Source organism: Argentina silus, assembly GCF_951799395.1.
Source record: "Argentina silus genome assembly, chromosome: 16".
Lineage (NCBI taxonomy): Eukaryota > Metazoa > Chordata > Actinopteri > Argentiniformes > Argentinidae > Argentina > Argentina silus.
Genome location: NC_139670.1, coordinates 7,608,602 through 7,628,601, shown reverse-complemented (window position 1 = coordinate 7,628,601; position 20,000 = coordinate 7,608,602). Strand labels below are relative to the sequence as shown.

The 20,000-nt window shown below is 44.5% G+C and overlaps 2 protein-coding genes across 2 annotated transcripts in view; one reads left to right on the top strand and one right to left on the bottom strand.

Moving 5' to 3' along the window:
* Positions 1–1,980: 1,980 nt before the first annotated feature.
* On the bottom strand, positions 1,981–11,654 carry ubald1a (UBA-like domain containing 1a). Its single transcript, XM_083686955.1, has 3 exons — positions 11,439–11,654; positions 10,745–10,804; positions 1,981–2,324 (listed from the first exon to the last, which is right to left on the bottom strand). Exons 1-3 carry the CDS (start codon positions 11,544–11,546, stop codon positions 2,001–2,003), a joined length of 492 nt encoding a protein of 163 aa, XP_083543081.1. The 5' UTR covers positions 11,547–11,654; the 3' UTR covers positions 1,981–2,000.
* A 3,927-nt stretch (positions 11,655–15,581) lies between these two features.
* foxj1b (forkhead box J1b) overlaps positions 15,582–20,000 on the top strand; it is a 4,556-nt gene continuing 137 nt past the window's right edge. The window contains exons 1-3 of the mRNA XM_083687003.1: positions 15,582–15,710; positions 15,905–16,561; positions 17,367–20,000. The exon at positions 17,367–20,000 is cut by the window's right edge and continues 137 nt beyond it. Coding sequence (XP_083543129.1) covers positions 15,983–16,561; positions 17,367–18,236 — 1,449 coding nt within the window. The 5' untranslated portion in view covers positions 15,582–15,710; positions 15,905–15,982 and the 3' untranslated portion in view covers positions 18,237–20,000. The remainder of the gene's footprint in view (positions 15,711–15,904; positions 16,562–17,366) is intronic.

Here is a 20,000-nt window from a genome sequence, read left to right as displayed (position 1 = left end):
CTCTCTCTCTCTCTCTCTCTCTCTCTCTCTCTAAGGACTGCTTCTGCATTCAACAACACTACCTAGTGTACATCCTACCATTGAACCAGACTCTCACCCAAGATGGGTAGACTACATGTTTCTCACCACTGACACACCGCTGAAATGGATCATATCATATATGGGAAAGAGTGACAGTATATTCATGCTTCATTCATAGTAATGCTTGTGTATGCTTAGGCTCTTGTGAAGGACACACACTCCATACTGAATAGGTCGACATACAATATTTATTTAGGAACACAAAAAATGATAAGTTAATTATCAGGTAGTCCACAAATATTGTGGGAATGGTATCAATACAGTCATACAGAGGGAAAAACATACATGAGAAACCATTTAGGAACAGGCGATCCCAAGACGCTCAGATTAAAACAAATGTGGAGGATGGAAAAGGATGAACCGAAACATTATTTTTAGTCAAATTAAAGATGTGTTACTCATAATTATATTGTCATGAAAGTGTTCACCCTAGCTGTCTTTAAAATAGATCAACTAACATTGAAAATATTTCCATATGGGATTATATGGGTATTTTCTTAAATGAATGTAAAATAACCCAAAAACAAAAACTGAATGGGGCCGACCCTGCATTTGAATATTGCCTTAAATCAATGTCTTTCATGACCTGCTTTCTGCAGAGTCAACGGACCCAGATGTGGAAACCAGATCTATAATGCTGTACAAACCATATATATATATATATCTGAGGGAGGGAGAAAGAATGTTCCCCTATGGCCAGAAACACGTCTTGGTTTCATGTATGTTTGCTACAAAAGATGGTTTACATAAGAACACATCATGCAAAGTGGCAAGTCTGCTTACAAAGAGATGTAGTAGTCTGGTTTTTCCGTAGCTTTTTTTGTAGCCGCTTTGATTGGCCCATCCCAAAGACAATCTAAACAAATCCCGCCCACTCTTAAAGCCACCCCGCCCCCTCCAAAAAAACAACATAAACTATAATATCAAACCATGATTTTTTATAATACCCAGATCTGCAGAACCATTGCAGTGGACAATTCTATGTTTTCCAGTCCAGGTTAATACAGCTTCAGCCAGCCATTGAAAGAAAAGCCAGTGCAGTGAACAGTATCATGAAGAGTTGATGTGTTTAGTAAAACTTGGATCGATTTAAAAAATGTCCTGCGTTGTCAACGGTTAAGAATCCCTGATTGGCTGAGAAAGAAGTCAGGTGACCACCAGGTGAGGTAAGAAAAGTCCCACCATTGCGATGGGGATGAAAATATGTATCAGTTTCTTCTATCCGCTAGTTGAGTTCTGTAGATGTATGTGTGTGTGTGTGTGTATGTATGTGTGTGTGTGTCACGACTACACACAATGTGCACACACACACACACACAGACACGTTTGTGGTGAATATACTAAAGTAAAAACACTGCATTGCCAGTTCCCCACTCTCCATGCAGCACAACCACTTCTTAACACACTTCCTCCTCCAGTGGAGTAAAAACTGGATCAAAAGATGATGAAGAGATGAAAAGAAGAAACAGTTGCTGCCTTATATGTCCATATCTCAGAGAACATCCAAAAGAATCCTTGGGCGTGACGTTTTTTTTTTTTTTTTTCTTTAGTTCCATACGTTTCTCTTAACTATGCATTTTACTGAGAGAAAAAAATACTAAACAAAGATTTCAGTTGCTCTCTTTCTTATTACTATGTGTGTGTGTGTGCGTTTCCTTTTTTTGTTTTTCTTATTGACATTTGCATTGGTTTTCTCCTCCTCTTCAATTGTCCACGAAGTTGCTTGGTTTTTCTTGGTTTGAGTAGCTCTCTCTCTCTCTCTCTCGCTCACTCTTCTTCAATCCATCCATTCTCGGTTTGGAAAAAGAGAACAGAGTCCATCCTCTCCCCTCTTCACCTCCCCTCGATCACTTCTCCCAACCCACCCACCCATCCCTCCCCCCTCTCCTCCCCCCTGGGGACCGTTCAGTCCTGGCCCCTCATCTCTCAGCCTCCATGGCCACGCTGGCCTTCTGCTCTGCAGCCGGGTGGGGGTGGGGGTTGACGCTGACGCCCGTGGGCCAGGATGGGGGGTGGTAGGGGTGCTGGGGGCCCTGCGAGGGGGGCTGCCCCTGAGTCCAGTGTCCCTGTGGGCCAGCGGAAGGCGGAGGCACGCCCCAGCTGACCTGTGGGGGGGGCGAGGTGGCCATGGAGGCGATGGGGCTGCTGCTGTTAAAGCTCTCGGATGCCTTGAGGCGAGAGAACATGGTGAGGGCGTCTGGAAAGTTGGGGGGGGTTGCCGGCGTGTTGGCTGGGGTGCACATCTGGGGGAGGAGGAGGAGGGAGAGAGAGAGAGAGAGAGAAAGAGAAGGGGGGGGGGTTAGTGGAAAAAAGCAATATAGAGAGCATTCAAATACATCACAGTAATATAAATAATGGCACTTCCCTAGTGTAATGAGCTTGGCTGAACACACAGACACACAGAGAGAGGGTCCGGCTGAGGGAGGGTGAACAGCAGGGTGAACAGCAGAGGGAACAGCAGAGGGAACAGTAGAGGGAACAGCAGAGGGAACAGCAGAGGGAACAGCAGAGGGAACAGTAGAGGGAACAGTAGAGGGAACAGTAGAGTGGGAATGTAGGGGAATCCCGTCCTCGCTGTCCCAGGGGCCCCTGACAACATTCCTGCCCCAGCCCTGGCCCCTCCCCTTCTCTGTTCCCAACAATTGTTTGGACTCAGCCTCTCATTGGCTCTACTTCCTCTTAGCAGATGTGTGCCCTGGCATCTCTACCTCCCTCTGCCCCCTCACCCTCTCACGAGGTTCCCCTGTGCCCCGACCCCCCACGACCCCCTATTGTCCTCCCCTCACTGCTGACTGCTGATGTGGCCAGGGTGTTGGGGACACAATGTGAGCAAGGAACATCCCCTGCAACCCTGAAGCCAAAAACAACAGCAATCAGCTCCCCTCCTACAGGTCAGAGGGCAGGCCATGGACACGTAAACACGTAACATACTCAGAGTGCGAGAACACACACACACACACACACACACACACACACACACACACGCTTTGATCCAGGGCCAGCTTCCTCAGGAGGACAGATATAGGCCTACTATTTCTGACCTGAACAACAAGCTATTATATAGCCATTATAAACAATTAGAAACCAGCCAGCTCCCCAACCCTCAACCTCAAAATGGGTCACATGATCAAATATGTTCCCACTATTAAAACAAAGCTGCAGCAGGCCAAGTAAGAGACGGTGAGAATCACCGTAGCCAACTAATTGAGCAGCGCCGTCATGAACACTGGGCTACAAACAGTTTCCACATTCTTCCACGAGATTCCTCCTCCTTGTAATCAGACGACGGTATCCAGAACATGCCATGCATGCAGGGGTGAGAATATACAGCACGTTGGGAGTGGCGTGTTGTGAAATGGGAGCGTGTCTTTGGTGCCCTCTGAGGAGGAAGTGCTGGGTCATGTCTCTGGACCGCTTCCTGTGGTAAAGAGACACCCTGCTGGCAGAGGAACTCTGCTTCCTGTCCTTCACATGTTTATCTCCTACTTCCTGTGCCCAGGTATGGATAACTGGTCAAAGTCCCCCAGATTATCTTACTGCTGAGTTCACATCTGCCCCTCTCACTCACTCACCTCGACCCCGACACACACACACACACACACACACACACACACACACGTACACACACACTTCTCTCTTCCAGTCACGATACAGTGCGCCTCTGTCTGAAAGACCTTGACTTGTGAGCAAAGACAGCCAGTATCGACCCATAGGGAAAAGGATCTGTGCTGAGTCTAAAGACACAGAGGGAACCTGAGTGTCAGTGCTCCACCTTTCCACAACAACACCCTGGGCCTCAGAACAACACCCTGGGCCTCAGAACAACACCCTGGGCCTCAAGCATCCGAATGCTTCATTGAGACCAATCAAGGCCAATTGTTTTTTATTTAGGAGGAGGGAGTAATGGTCAGGTGGAACCTTGCTACTGTATGTAGCCTATGCTTTGCGTGTTCTGTTGGTCATGCTACTGTAAAGCCATAGGGTTGAGCAGATTAACCGTCTGGGCTGTGAAGGACAAAGGTAATACTACAAGGGCTTTCTGGGACAGTGCGTGAGAGCAAAGCATGAAATCCAATTGGATGAGAGGCGACAGGGGCACACTGTACACTTATAATGATGTTGATCTGACAAACTAAACACACACAAGAACACACACGGACACACACACACAGACACACACACACAGACACACACACACAGACACACACACACACAGACACACACACACAGACACACACACACAGACACACACACACACACACACACACACACAGACACACACACACACACACACACACACACACACACAGCTGCATAACAGCAGCATCCATGATTGAAATCCATGGAATATTTGTTCCAGAGGGAGAGCGTGCTCTAAACACTTCAAACACAGCGGGGTTGCTATGGGGACAGTTGTTATGAGGGTGAAGAAGACAATCTTGGTGTGATGATGGAGAGGGACGGAGGAAGGCTTAGAGAGATCTGTCATTAGGAGCATTCTGCTCCTCTATGGATCTGTTTACAGACGGGAGTTGGTGGACTCAAGTCTACGTTACAGCCACCACTCTCAACATGTCTGTCATCTCCTCCGCTGTGGTGAGCATAGCTGCAGCCCTGAACCCTCTCTGGTCTCTGTGTGTCTCCATACAAAACACATGAGCTGTTATTTCCAGTCTAACCCGTGGCATTCCTGAGTGAGCCCATGGTTAGGGCAGAGTTTTGACTTGAGCAGGTCTCCTAGATAGATCCCTCCCTGCGCATCCACAGAATGGAGCCGTTCCAAACCTCCACTTCCAAGTAACGTTGAACGAATGCCACCGTTGAATCGTTTTCGACCGCATATGACAGTCCCCTCTGTCTCTCCGTCTGGAGGCCGTGTCATCCAGAAGCCTTTCTTGTCACCACTGGCAGGCCCTCGAGACTTTTTTTAAGCCATGAGCAATCTGACATCATAATAACCCCCCCCCCTCCTCCTCCCCAACATTCCCTACAAAAACCCCTTCTGATGACATCCTAGACTCAATAAACAACCCCTGGGAGGATTTACGATTTTCACAAGGGGCTTTTAAAAGAAAAACCAAAAAACACTCCCCTCTTTACCTCCATGCTCCAGGAATGTCCAACGAAGAAAGGCGGATTGTTTACAAACTCCAGTCTGGCCAATAAGGAGCCCTGTTATAGCATTACAGTGTGACAGTCACAACCTATTGCTTTGTTTCAGTGGGTACACCTTTAGTGGCTTCCTCGCCCTTATCTCCTCTCCTTGATCTGGATCACTGATCTGAAAACACAGGCTAGGTCAAAGCAACATGGAGGATGTCCACAGGGAATTAGCTTTCACCTGTCCGGTCCTTTAATGTTTAAATGCAGCTGGAGGAAAGGAGATAAGGTGAGGTAGCCACTTCTCAGACTGCTGAGATGCTTGCTCTGACTGGCTGGGACCGTCTGAAGAGCTGGGATCATGAGACGGTATCTGTGTAACGAACGCGGTTGGTAACGGAATGAATAACTGATGTACAGACACAACGCCCACTCTGATCAAACATATGATGATGATGAAGGCTGGCTGAGAGAGAGAGAGAGAGCGAGAGAGTGAGCGAGAGAGAGAGAGAGATGGGGTTAAAGTAGGAGTGTTCCACGGTGTGACCCGTCTGCAGGTCTCTTTGTTCCTCTACTGCAGCTCTGCAGACTGATGACGCTGTGAGAACGACTGCATGCTAATGCTTACTGCACGTCAATGCTGCTGTGGGATCAGTACCAAACCAATACGGTTAGAACACGCCGACTGGATGTTTAGGATTCAATATTCTATTGTTAGCCCATAAACACGTATATTACTCTTCCTCCACATTTTCAAATATATGAAATTGAATTGAATCCTTGAATGTGTGTGTGTGTGTGTGTGTGTGTGTGTATGTGTGTGTGGCCACATTGGGTATTGTCTGACCGACCGCACGCACTGGGAACACTATGGGATGGCAGAGAAACAACAGGGGATGAATATGCTCATATCTAGAAACAGGGTCATGTGTTAACGCTACTAGAAACAGGGGACACCCGGGTCATGTGTTAAAGCTGCTAGAAACTACCAGGTCCAAAATGTCAACATTAGAAATGGACTGCATACAAAACAGTCTCATAGGGCTGAGCTCCTTTCCTTCAAGATCACTGATCTATGGTGACCTCGTAAGACAAACCCCACCGACAGGACAGCTGACCTGAACCTGTGACATTAGGACCAGCCTGAAACCAAGGGTCTGTGACCAACAGAGCCCCAATGCTTCTCTCTCTCTCTCTCTCTCACACACACACACACACACACACACACACACACACACACACACACACACACACTATTATTGTTGGCAGCATGATTGTTAGCCTCTCTGTGGGTCTGTTCAACTAGAGGCACTCCGTATGTTACATGTGTGTGTGTGCATGTGTGTGCGTGTGTGTGTGTGTGTGTGCATGTGTGTATGGGTGTGTGTGTCAGAGTGAGAGTGTGCATTCCATTTGTGTGAAACCACTGCTCATAAACACATCTGGTCCTCGCACTCCCACATGAGTTACCACTCACAGTGTCCCCTGAGCCAGAGAGAGAGAATGTATGTGTGTGTGTGTGTGTGTGTGTGTGTGTGTGTGTGTGGTTAGCCAGGCTCCTGGTGTTCTGGGAAGCGTTGCTCCGGGAAACACACAGGGCAGCATGCTGGAACATGCTGAGCACAGGCCAACCCTCTTCAGATGTGGCTCACTGTCTGCCACTGTTACTGTTACACACACACACACACACACACACACACACACACACACACACACACACACACACACAGAAAAGTGTGAGAGAGAAATTTGATTTCACATCATTACAATGATACTTCTTTGGTAATAGCTTGGACAGATACAAAGTGCATCTTGTTTCTCTCACAACAGACACAAAGCGGATCTGTGTTAGTGAGGTTAATCATATCTCTTCCACAAATATTTGTCATGACCCTGTTATTACCCTATTCTACCCTGTGGTAATGCCACAATCTACCCTTCCCTTCCTTATTCTATCCCTTATTCTCTCTCTTCTTCCCTCTCTCCCTCACTATGATAGAGGTCCAGACAGGGAAGAATAAGACCTTTAACTGCAGCCACTGATACAGGCAGCCATGTTGTGATGTGATGGGATCTGATTTATGGCAGTAATTATACCTCTGCCCATCTGACAACAGACATGCTGTAAATGGAGATTTGAGAACACAGGCGACTAGCCATTGCGCTGTGTGTGTGTGTGTGTGTGTGTGTGTGTGTGTGTGTGTCAGCAGTTTGGAGCTCCCACACCCAGAAACAAAACCACATGCTTGTAGTTACCAGAACCTAGCCTACTCCTCCCCCGTCCCTTCCCCAGAGTATTCATAGTGCCAGGAAACAACCTTTCAACTACTCTTATTAACTTCCTCTGGTGCCCAATGCTGGTTGACTACGTCACTGTACCCAGATGCCAACGGCTGTGAATGCTGCCATTGTAACGGTTGTTTTCATTCACCTCAAAATGATAGGTCCCTATGTGTGAGATCATCTATGATAACACCACAAAGACATGATCTATCATGTCTATTTCCTATAAACTCTCATTTCCTGGTTGTTATTGTAGCTGGGACTTTAGGTTGGTGTGCAGTCACATGTGTCACATGTGCTGTAGTGGAAGTCAGGCCACTTCCTTGTCTCTGGTCACATGATGATTCATTCACTTTATTGTGGCTATGGGCCGGGGATACAGAGACGCTACTTTCAGCTCCACTCTTCAGCAAAGTGCACAGGCACACGCACACATACCACTGAGTCTGTGTGGTTTCACCTCTCCAGTTTAGAAAGACACACAGTTCACGCCTTCAGAGAGAGGCAGCAGCAGTGTGCCTCCCTTCAGGCTACACCAAACAAACCCAGAGATAGTTAAGCTCTGTGTCCTCAACCTAACTGGCCCCTCCTGCTCTGAAAGGGTCCATTTTGGGGCAGTCAGAGCCTCACTTCCTGTCGGAATGTGTTGCGGTGGCAGTGTTTGTATGGGCAGTGAATATGTGGAGGAGGAAACCACGGAGGGGAGAGCCGAGAAGACACAACAAAGAGGCTAATCTAAACATGACTGAACACAGGCAGGCTTCTGAGTCCCGCTGGGGCAGGAGAAGCAGGGGGGGGCACCCAGGGAACTGTCTCACGCAGGGTGCAGCGCCCCAGTCTAGCCCATTAACACAAGCTCCTCAGTGGAGTAGGCAGCCTAATGCTCCATATGTTAGCTAACTCTCACTTTAACAAGGGGATGATGCTAGTCTTTAAGCGCTTTACGTCAAGAAGAGAGAGGAGTCAAAACGACAGGGTCTGATCCATGGCCAACAGTCTTTACAATGGTGCATGTTGCCATACCGGTGGAGAGACTTCATTGATATTCACCTCATAGCCTGCCATGCCACAGAAACATGCTTGGATAAAAGGCCTGCAAATAAACACAGAGATACACATACACATATACACCCACCCACACACACACACTCACTCACACGCTCACTCACTCACTCACACTCTAAAATGCGTGTCTGTGCAAAGATTAGACTTTGTTTATGTGTGCCAGAGAATGGGCACTCCTCTGGCTTTGCAGTTGCTGCTGAGAAAATAATAAAAAAGCTTAAGCTAAATCCCCCACCTTTCACAACGTTACGCAAGAGCGTAGTGGGCGCGCTACTGGAGCCATTTGATATTTAATTGGTAATCTCTGGCTGGGAAAAATTAAAGGTAAACCTGTTGGTGCAATGTTGAATTATAATAAGATTTACAATTACTGTAGCTAAAGAAAAGTCAGAACTAATAAGGAGACTATTATTTCCCAGAGTAGCAGCACAAGTCCAAAATAGTATTTTCATACTGTGGATAAAAATTTAATGATCCTAGATAACCTGCTTGAGGGAAAGTGGTTCATATGCAGAAAATGAAATATCCAATATTGAAAAAATTACTTTTCTACAGTACATTGAACAATAGACTATCTGCAATGATCTAAACCCCTTGTATTTTACACACTTGTAATGTAAATGAGTGTGAATGTTAAAAGTAGCCTAAAGACTACCTAACATATATATATATATATATATATCAACTGAAGTATTTTCTGGGCGGGATACAGGAGGCTAAGGACCTGGTTTACGCCGGTTTACTTTACGCAGCGGAGCTTTCGTGGCATCAGGCCTGTCAATCAGAATAAAGTGTGTCAGTCGGAGGAAATTCTGGAGCAAAGTGGATTAAGTCTCTATAGCCAAGCAACGCTGATAAGCCCGAGGGGTTTGGCAATGGTCACCCTGCTGTAGGCCTGCATTGGAAGACACAGACCAAGCTGTTCTGCATTCAATTTAATCTTGTGTCTATGGTTACCACCATATGCATATGAAATGTGCACTAATCAACTGATAGTGGCCAGTAGGCTAGTCTACACAAAGGCGTGAGAGGCAGGTAAACCCCACTCTTGGCCAATGTTGACTCACTAAATTAGAGTAATTTCAGGTGACACACATCTCTGTATATACATCTCAATATTTCTGGACAGCTTATAATGGATCTGTGTAAAACATACCCTTTGTATGTTGTTCATCTTGCATGTTGTATGATAATACTTTGTAGTCATGCATACACACAATGCATCTCTGAAACCAAATGTCACTGGGCTCGCTCTCTCTCTCTCCTCTCTCTCTAGTGAAAAAGACCTAAAATGTCCACCAGCATGTTGGCCATCTGACATGGGGAATGTGAACACAGGGGCTGGGCTTTGCTCAGCTCAAAACTGATCAACAATTTTCCAAATCCCCGTCTATGGGATGTTCCTGAATGCAGCTGTTGCTAGATGATGCCATGCAGATGAAAACAAAGGCTTATGTGCCACTGAGGGGGCTGATGCTTTCAAACCCAAACAAGTGTTTTATAATATTCAGGCACTGTGCAGTGAGTGGCTATGCAGTGCCCTAATACGCTTGCTAGTTTGCTTTATACTTCTTCAAAAACATAAATTCCACTAAATATGCCTAACTAATAGCCAACTGTATAGTATCACATTTATAAATTATTCCTAATCCTTATCAATATAAGTAATACCAACCTCATAATGATACAATAACAAAATCAGACGAATTGAGACAACTGCTGCAGTGAGTGTGAGTGACACAATAGCAGCTCTCCTTTTCCTGGAAACATTTTTTTTCTCTCTCTCCCAGAAACAGAACGACCCTTTCGTTCATGCCACACAGTGGCTAGAATGTGGAATCTGCTCATGTACATTCACATGTCACCGACATGGGCTTCGAATCCTTTCACGATCAACAACGTTCCCCTTCCTTCCCCAACCTTCTCAGAACCCTCTGTTTGAGTGCGTGGCTGCTGCTGCTGCTGCTGCTGCTGCTGCTGCATGCTTGGCTGTGTTTATTTCTGGAAGCCCGACTCCGCAACATGGCCGACATGCTTTGTTATTGTTGGTACAACATCATGATTCTAGTCTATTATGCATCATTTTTTCTAAATAACAATTGTACTAAGAGAGGGCCTATTGACAGTAAAAACATTGTTATTTGTAATAATATATGCACCATTATATCACAGAAATTACACTGTAGTCCAGGTATAAATAGGAGCCCCTACTCACCATTTGATGATGGTGACCGTATGGAATATTTGTTTCTTGAAAAAAGGCACTAAGAGCAGTCTAAAACAAACAAATAAAACAGTCAGTGATGTTGCCGATAGAAAACAGAAAATTATGTATTAAAAATAAATATTCACTTTAAACAATCTGACACGGTTATTCGATTTCATTACAGAATATACCTCATCAATAAATCAGTGTTTTATGTGTTTGTTAAACATACAACACATAAACAACAAGGGGCACGTAATGTGCAAAAAATCTGTTTCACTCTTCTGTGCAGACTAAACAATCACATAGTCAATACAAACTGGTCATCTATATTGCATAATAGCATTTGCTAACCGAGCCACTGTCATGGGAAGGATGATAGTATTAAATCTAGAGTAAATTCTAATTGGATATTGACCGCGTAAGCCTTTCCCAGTCTGACCTCACTACATGTATATGCTACTATCTGTAACGTGTAGTATGCAACAAAATACAACTAACCATTAGCAAAATGTTAGAAAAAGTCGAAGAAGTTGAGGTTAGGTGTTAAAATGCTGATAATCATATGATATTGGGGCAACATTATGTCTGCAAATCATACATATGTCGGCCGGTCATAATTATGGCAGTCTATGCAGCCAAAACTAAACGAGCTGTCAGACATAAACATTTGCCATCTCGCTACAGATCGTGGACCCCTTACCTCAAATTGCCAATGTGCCGCTTGCAAAAGCTGTTTCGCCTGATCTGCCGCACAACCCGCTGTCAGCACGAACTGGTTTATCATTACTTGATGTTTAAGTTCATCCATTTTCGCCGAACCTTAATTCCTAATCGCGGCTAGTAGTGTTGTGACTGGAATTCAATATTCGTGGTTTTATTCCTCTCTTTTCTGTCTCAGTCGTCCACCATTACAGCCGGTTGAGGAAACACAAATATTTACTGTAGGAGCAGTAGTGTAAGGAGCGCCCTTTGATTGACATTTGAGGCAGCCAATAGAATGAAAGCAGTGCAAATGGGATTTGTATGCCGCAAAGTCATGCCATAACCCGACCGCTGCTGATGAAATTATCTTTACTCGTATCAGTATGATCTGGCCAAATGTAGGATGTAAAAAACGTAGGATTGATAGCAGTTATTAACATGTTTATATGATAAATATGAAACGCACATGATATCGTCAAATGTAGTCTGAATATCCCCATGCCCAATAAGGGGGATTTCTGTAGCAGTTTGTTTTGGACTACAAGTCCCGTCAGCAAACGCTTTGTTTGTAAAGTTCTAGAGGGCCGAATTTTGTGAATGACGGCCGCTCCTGTCCAATTCCCATGCGCGCTGTTTCACTATCTTGCCAAATATGGTAAACAAATCTTCCATCACCAGTTGGATTGCACTAGGGACCGCCGACACTCATGTGTGTATTTGGAGTACAATCAGAAGCATCATGTCTGCCCAGTTGATAAGTGAGGTCATTTATATTGCAGTAACATTTTGTTGTTATCCACGTTTGGCCTATAACGTGTTTCTACATCATTTCGTATTAGCTAGTCAAAATACTGTTATGTTTATATTATTATTAGTTTACTATCATGTACGATGTTTATATGGTGTGATATCAATAGCCTAATTAATATATTGTACTACTATCATATACCATAGGCAATTATGCCTAAATGCTATACTGTAGGTCCTAACCTGAATAAGTCGGACAATATGTTTTATTAAGTTTATTTGACAGGGACAATGTACAACAAACACACATATCTCAGAAGCTGAGAGCTGATGCGTTGTACCAGATATAGCTAAACAGCTATTTTTTCGTCTGCTGTCCGTCGGCAGGTAAACAATAATAATAAAAAAACATTACATAAGCATAAAAAATTAAACATTTCAAAGACATAGGACCAAACATGTCAAAGACAAGAAAGACACATAAGATATACATTTCGTAAAGTATAAAAGTGACAATACTATTACTGGCTGGTTCAGATAGGGGTAGTTTGAAAGCCTTCCATTTGTTTGTCTTCACACATTAATTTTGTATCAAAATGATATATCAGTTTACTTATTCCTCACGTCTCTCTGACTGAGGATAAGAGTCCCACTCTTATTATTGTATCCTGTCCTAAGGGTAGACTGCTCTATCAGCTGACCTCCTGGATACACCACTGCTGTAGCCATTAGCGCTCTTAGGACAGGCAATGTTACATTTAATGGGCCCTGGGAGACCCTCAATAACAATCGGTCTCATTGCCTTTACTTTAAATTGCATTGCAGTGGACTGGTGAAAGGAAATATTTAATAGCACTGCAGCCACAGAGAGACCAGTGTAAAATGAGCTTTCAATACCATCAATAAACTGCCAAGGATTGTGGGTAACTGGATACGGTAAACATTGAGTTATTGGCAGCAAGTTTATGCTAGCCTCTCTGTGGGACGTCTGTTCAACAAGAGGCACTGCGTATGTTACATGTGTGCGTGCGTGTCTGTGTGTGTGTGTGTGTGTGTGTGTGTGTGTGTGTGTGTGTGAGGGGGGGGTGTGTGTGCAAGAGATCGATAGAGAGAGAGTGTCGCTATGCTTTGGAAACAGAGACACCTGCTGGTGATTTTGTTTGATTTGCTGATAAACACATCAGCCTATAAGGACATCACAACCATCTAATCCTGCTTTTCAATTAACTAAAATAAATGGGCATAGTGCCTATAGGTGCCTACATGATGAATAAGACATCGTCAGTTACACCAGTCTGTAAACGTGCTGTATGCTTAGCTTCTCTTGAGAAACCCTGCTGCCCCCTCTCAACAATGAGAACAGCTGCTGAAACATTTACCCATTTCGCCAGGCCCTTTGAACAAACCTGGAACCCAGAACCATTTTTAAAGCAGTCCTTCCGTGACCGCCATGCAACAGCTGGGAAGGCTTATCTAGGTTTTTCACAGTGATCTGTATTCTGTGCTTCACTCTGCCTGCTGAACGACCCATTTCTCTTCAGGCCCAGCCCTTTAAGCTCAACCCTGCCCCAGATATGAAGGCTAGTGGGGAGAGGGTCTAGTATAGGAAGTATAGGCCCCTCTCCCATATCCATTGTTTTTTGTTGTCCTGGGTGGTGCATGAACCGTTATGTATACTTGATATGTTCGGTGCATTGAAAGAAAGAATGTCATAAGTGAGGGGGGAAGCAGGAGCAGCTGCTTGCAATTTGAATTCCGTAGTACAGTACATGGCAAGCCCTAGGACAAGCACTACCTGTACCATACAAATTTGGACCTCTTGGTAGATGTCAAGGTTTTGGTTTTTTTTACATACAAGGGCTACAGCAGACTAAGTGAGGCTGCTGATGGAAGAAAGATTACTTGTTTAGTTGTGTAACAATTCAGGGATTAAGAGAAGGAACACTCAGAGAGATTAAGCATGATAAAACCCAAACATCTGAGCTGTGCAGGGCCAGAGGCCAGGACACTAAGGCCCCAGGATGTGTGAGAGGAACTGAGGTTAGGGTATGTCAGGTTAACCTCCGGTAAATGCTTGCTCTACAGCTCTAGAGGGCTCCATTGTTAGGTACCTGCATGTGACATGGGGTGCACCTTACCATGTACGTTCACAGTGGCCTCCTCTGCGTGTGTCCTCACCTTCATCTGAACTGAAAGACACAGGAAAGGTTTGAAGCAATCATGGTGAATGCCCGCTGGGAATGAGTGTTCACATGTCCAGTACCTGTCCTTTACATCCGCGCAGATGAGGAGAGGAAGGAAACCACCTCGGTCTATACAGTACCACATACTTCCACAGGGTGGCAGTGCATCCCTATGAGTCGACTAGAACATTTGTTACAACACAGACAGTGCATTTTTGTATTTTGTATAGCTGAAATTGGATGGTAACAACACAAACACTACACAATTTTTTTTTTATCGTAGGCCAGGCCTACTTGTCGGTTGGAGTAACTGTTGTTCAAATATCAACCTTCCAATCCTCACTTTTTATGTTATATTACCCATGTACCCAAAACCTAAAATTTTGTTTAAAGTAAGGAGAATCAATAAAGTCGCACATGGTGAGTAGACTAACTCTATAGTTTGAATTATTTATGGAACCTACCATGCCTTTTCAAGTCTAGGTGGAAATTAAATCAAATAGGCTAATATGCTACGTAATTCAATCAATACTTAAATCAATACTTCTCATTCTTGATCTGTTTAGGAATTCTCTCACAGTTTAACTGAGGCTATTTGATAGCAGTGATTATGGGCTTAGTTATGCTACCTAAATATTGACAAAAGGTATGGAATGCTGAGGGTAAAGTACACTGTTACACGCGGGACTTATGGCGCGACTTTTCAGCGCTACTGGAGGGCACCTTTCAATCACTCTTGTTTGAGTTTGGGAACAATAGCCTACCGGTCCAGAGAGATATAGCACCACACAATTGTTGTTGATTTTATTGCAATCGTCAACGAATGCACATTTAACTTAAAATAAGACTCTAGCCTATCATAAACTGCATGTGTGTTATGACCATAGATCATTGGTTATACATCATTGGTTATGAAACGGGTAACATGCCTCTGTGCGCCAGTGATATGTGACAAGGACAAGAGAAACCTGGAGAGCCAAGGAGCCAATCAGAGATCTGCAAGACGTTTAAAGGGCTCGTGGGCAGTCAACTTAAAGCTTTATGAGAGCGACCTCCAACGTATTCAGATCTCATTCTTTTTTTTTGTTTACCAGACAAACACAACGATTGGGAATTGGAACATTTGGATTAAACGACTGAAATGGACGGAACAATTTGTCGGATTTAATGTGAACTATTGCATCGTACTCTTATGGGCCCTCCCCCTCAGCACTTGTTGCGCAGAGGATAGATGCTTCCCCTGAAACCTTAGAGAATAGGCTAGAGCACGAGGACCGATCGGCCGCTGCAACAGGTGCTCAAACTCACGAGCATCATCGTTGAACTGTAGCCTACTTCAGGTAAATATCAGTATCGATTTAAATCTGATTTATTTGGTGACCATTTTTTTTACCTGTTGCAATGTTATAAAAAATGTAAACTGTATGGTAGCTTAAAATGGACTATTCGTGCGTAAACTGTATGGTTTAGGCTATTGGCTCTGTGTCAACATGTTTTTTTCTAAAATAATTTCGGAAATCTATCTTTTACGTAGGACAGCTCATCTGCCAGTCGCACAACATTTCCTCATATTTGACGGGACTTCGTCTGTGTCCCGTGCGTCACGCGCAGAATGCCCGTTTTGATGAGTCCTGAGATCGCCACCAAGTTTAAGGAGAAATGGCTGAACCTCCAACCGGAGGACCAGGAAAATGGGACCAGCTCAGTTCACCTGGACGACAGCCTCACCAGCCTGCACTGGCTGCAGAACTTCTCCATCCTCAATGCTAACCCGGAGAGACCCACCGGATCCGGTTGCCCCTCTCAGCAGCACCTGCTCTATCACAAGCGCTTATACCCTCGGGGCACCGACTCGCCGTCCAGTCCACCAGCCGGGGACACCGCAGCCACTGGGATGCCTCTATGCCTTGGGAGTCCCGTTACCTCCGGTAGCAACTCCACGGACGCACGGGTCATGAATTACGCATCAACCATGAGCTACACACACGACCACCACATCATGGCGCAGATTAGCCCGCCCGAAGAGGTCGACTACAAAACCAACCCCAAAGTCAAGCCGCCTTATTCCTATGCGTCTCTCATCTGTATGGCCATGCAGGCCAGTAAGAAGCCCAAGGTGACTCTGTCCACCATCTATAACTGGATCACAGACAACTTCTGCTACTACAGACACGCAGAACCCAGCTGGCAGGTAAATGACCCGGCTCTCTCTATTATTGATGAGCTAAAAGGCGAGGGAGAGAAGGGTGAGGGGGTGCAACGTCAAATGGCTTTGTTGGAAGAATAGCGTTGTGTTTTAGGAATAGAAAACGAATACACATTCATTCGATTTATAATGTTGATTTAGTGTAACAGTCATTTATCAACTGCTTGACATTTTGTATTAAACCTTATTTAGGTAAACTTTAGAATAATATTATTTTTCACTTCCAAAATGTTTCAAATCAACACCTATCTGAAATGTCCATCTTTAAGAGCTCTGCTCTGTCTCAGGGGTCAAGTGTTTGAAGCTGGGGGAGGGGAAGAGAGAGAGATAGAGAGAGAGAGTGTGTGTCGAGAGAGAGAGAGAGAGAGAGTGTGTGTGTGTGTGTGTGTGTGTGTGTGTGTGTGTGTGTGTGTGTGTGTGTGTGTGTGTGTGTGTGGCAGTGTTAATGAGGATCCCTAAGAGAGCTCTCTGGCAGGCAAGCACAGCTGATCATGTTTGAAATGCACAGAGCTCTTTTACTAGAAAGCCTCATTAGGTACATTTGCTTTCCTATACAAACAACAACAATACCTCCTCCTCCCCCTTACATGCCATTCACTCTATCACTTTGTCTCGCTCTTTCTCTCTCTCACACACACACACACACACACACACACACACACACACACACACACACACACACACACACACACACACACGCACAAACACACACCACACACACATGCACATTGTACAGTATTAAGAGGCTTTCAACATGATTTATATTTAGTGTTTTCCTCTCTCCCCACAGAATTCTATCCGCCATAACCTATCCCTCAACAAGTGCTTCATGAAGGTTCCCAGGCAGAAAGACGAACCAGGGAAAGGAGGCTTCTGGCAGATCGACCCTCAGTACGCAGACATGTTCGTCAACGGTGTCTTCAAGCGAAGGAGAATGTCCTCCAACCAATACAACACGCACAGACAGACTAAGTCGTTGCACAACCAGGAAACTGCATACCACCGGCCCACTCAGGGGAACCAAAATGGCCACCACCTGGGCATGGGACACTACCAAGGCATCAGTGTGAGCAGCAAGCGCAAACAACTCTCAACAAAACAAAACAGCAAGCTGGCGCGAACACCCAAATCCCCATTGTTGGCCATGGAGGCTCACACCACAGACGTTCTGCGGGGAGATTTTGACCTGGCGTCAGTGTTTGACGACGTCCTCGGTGGAAACTGCAGCACTTTTGAGGACCTGGACATCAACACAGCTCTGAGCTCCCTGGGCTGTGAGCTGGACCTCTCCCTGCAGGGGAGGCACCCTGCTGGGCTGGGGAGGTGGTGCGGAGAGGGAGACAACCACATTCTGACCCAGACCCAGACCCAGACCCAGACCCAGAACCATCACTCCTATGGTTACATGGAGGTCAACGGTGCCTTGGGATGTAACATGGTGGATCTTCAAGTTCACCAGCACCAAGATCAGTTGTTACAGCCCCATCTGCACCAATTTGAGGAGCCAACGCTGTTCTCAGATCAGCAGGAGGTGCACCCCTGGGAGGAGATGAAGGAGGAGGCGCAGGTGATACCACTGAATCTGGACCAGGGCTTTGGCCTGTGTGAGGGCTTCTTCTCTGAGATCCAGCCCTGGGAGAGAGCTGAGTCCTATCTGTGATCACCATCTGTTCCCCCTGTCTAATGTGGCTTCCAAATGGTGTGTCGAGACATGTGACCCCACTGGTGGATCATGGCCAGTGCTTCTTGAGCTGCAGCTTAAGATTGGGTTTTGGTTAGAAACAAGATTTTGTATGAATGGTGGGTTACAGGAAAATTGACTCAAGGTGGGAAAATGTACTCAGAATGTTTGGGAACCACGCACTGGCCTAACAGTTCTCCTCATCGATCCCACCCACCTACGATACAAACATGGACTCTCTTGGCTGGTGGTGAAGACCTGTTTTGCTACATTAGCATCATAAATTCATATAACCATGAAATGTTGTTTTAATTATTATTTTTTTTGCATTCATTTGGAAATATCTATGCTCTATGTTAGTGACTCATTTATCTGTGATTCTGGTTTGATCGTGGACTGGAGATGTTAATGAGCTGAAGATGATTATAGTATTGGATCGTAGTGGAGACTAGTGATCAGATTTCATTTAGGTGTTTTTAAAGTAATCATTTTAATATATATATATATATGTATATATATATATATATATATATGTATATTCACTAGAGTATTTTATAAAGTTATTGACAGGGTTGTGTTGTTATTACTATTGCAAAGCAGAGAGCGGCAGAAATTAACTGAATTCCCTTCCAGTCAGTCATCAATCACAATACCCAAGCATATGCACTTTGACAGACAACAGTTATATTTGAGGACAACAAGAGAGCCTTGGCATTTATAACACTTCTCAGCTATTGTAGGCTTTTTAGAACAAACAAACAAAGCGCCCCCCCCCCACTCCCACCACTTTTTTGGTGAACAGCTAAGGGACGGAGCTGGAGAAATGTAACCTCTCTCAATTTCATAGACAGAGCTATGGATGCAAGGACTGACCATCCCTGAGATCATGTTGTGAAGCTAAACAGCATTTGTTTACAATTGCATTGTTTACAACAATGGAGTAAAACAAGCTTATATTTTGGGTTCTGATGGGGTAAGACAGTTGAACTAAGCTCATGAGGCATTTATAAGTTATATTCTTCAATAATCAATGGCTTTATGTCATTAATTTAAAAGTCCAAAAATGGATGTACGAATTACAGATTGCTGCTTTAAAGACTATTTAGAGACATTAAAACAAATTTTTAAATAAAATGTTAACTTGAAAGTTAACTATATGGTGCATGATATATTGTTAATGAATTTCTTATCTCATTAGACCACACAATTGTTAGTTTAAGGCTATCTAATTGTTGCTAAATAAGATGATGCTGATGGGTGTGGGGAGGTGTGCCCTTGTCTGTCCAATCAGATCATTTCTTGACAATATTTCTGTCTATTTAGGGGACCCACGTAGCTCAAGAGCTCCCCTAGAGGTTGAAAGTTCTATAAAGTAACTTTAAGTTCCCATCCTCTACTGTATAATGGTATGCTGATGCCCTTTTTCCATAAGAGATTAAATGAAACGACTTCAACTGCTCATCACAGCAATAACACTCTGACTATTTTGTTAAAAAATATATCTTCAGTTTTTGATTTATTCTGCCAAACATTTGATTGAAATGTGTCTATGAGTTTGATCAGCAATATGCAGTCTGTTGATATCAGATAAGAACACAGCCCTATTCTGAGGACCATCTGAGTTCTTTTCACTGGGTGATGGACTTCCATTCAGCTGTAATGATTTCTTTGGTGATGGAAATCTTCGCTATATATGCTTCACAGATAAATGATTAATAACTATATTGTAGGGTGAAAACTGAT

Excerpts from the sequence above, each read along its gene's own strand:
- ubald1a (XM_083686955.1), bottom strand. The coding sequence starts at position 11,546 with ATGGATGAACTTAAACATCAAGTAATGATAAACCAGTTCGTGCTGACA. Across the intron at positions 10,805-11,438 it reads CGGCACATTGGCAATTTGAG|ACTGCTCTTAGTGCCTTTTT; the intron begins GTAAGGGGTCCA and ends TGTTTGTTTTAG. Across the intron at positions 2,325-10,744 it reads ACGGTCACCATCATCAAATG|ATGTGCACCCCAGCCAACAC; the intron begins GTGAGTAGGGGC and ends CTCCTCCCCCAG.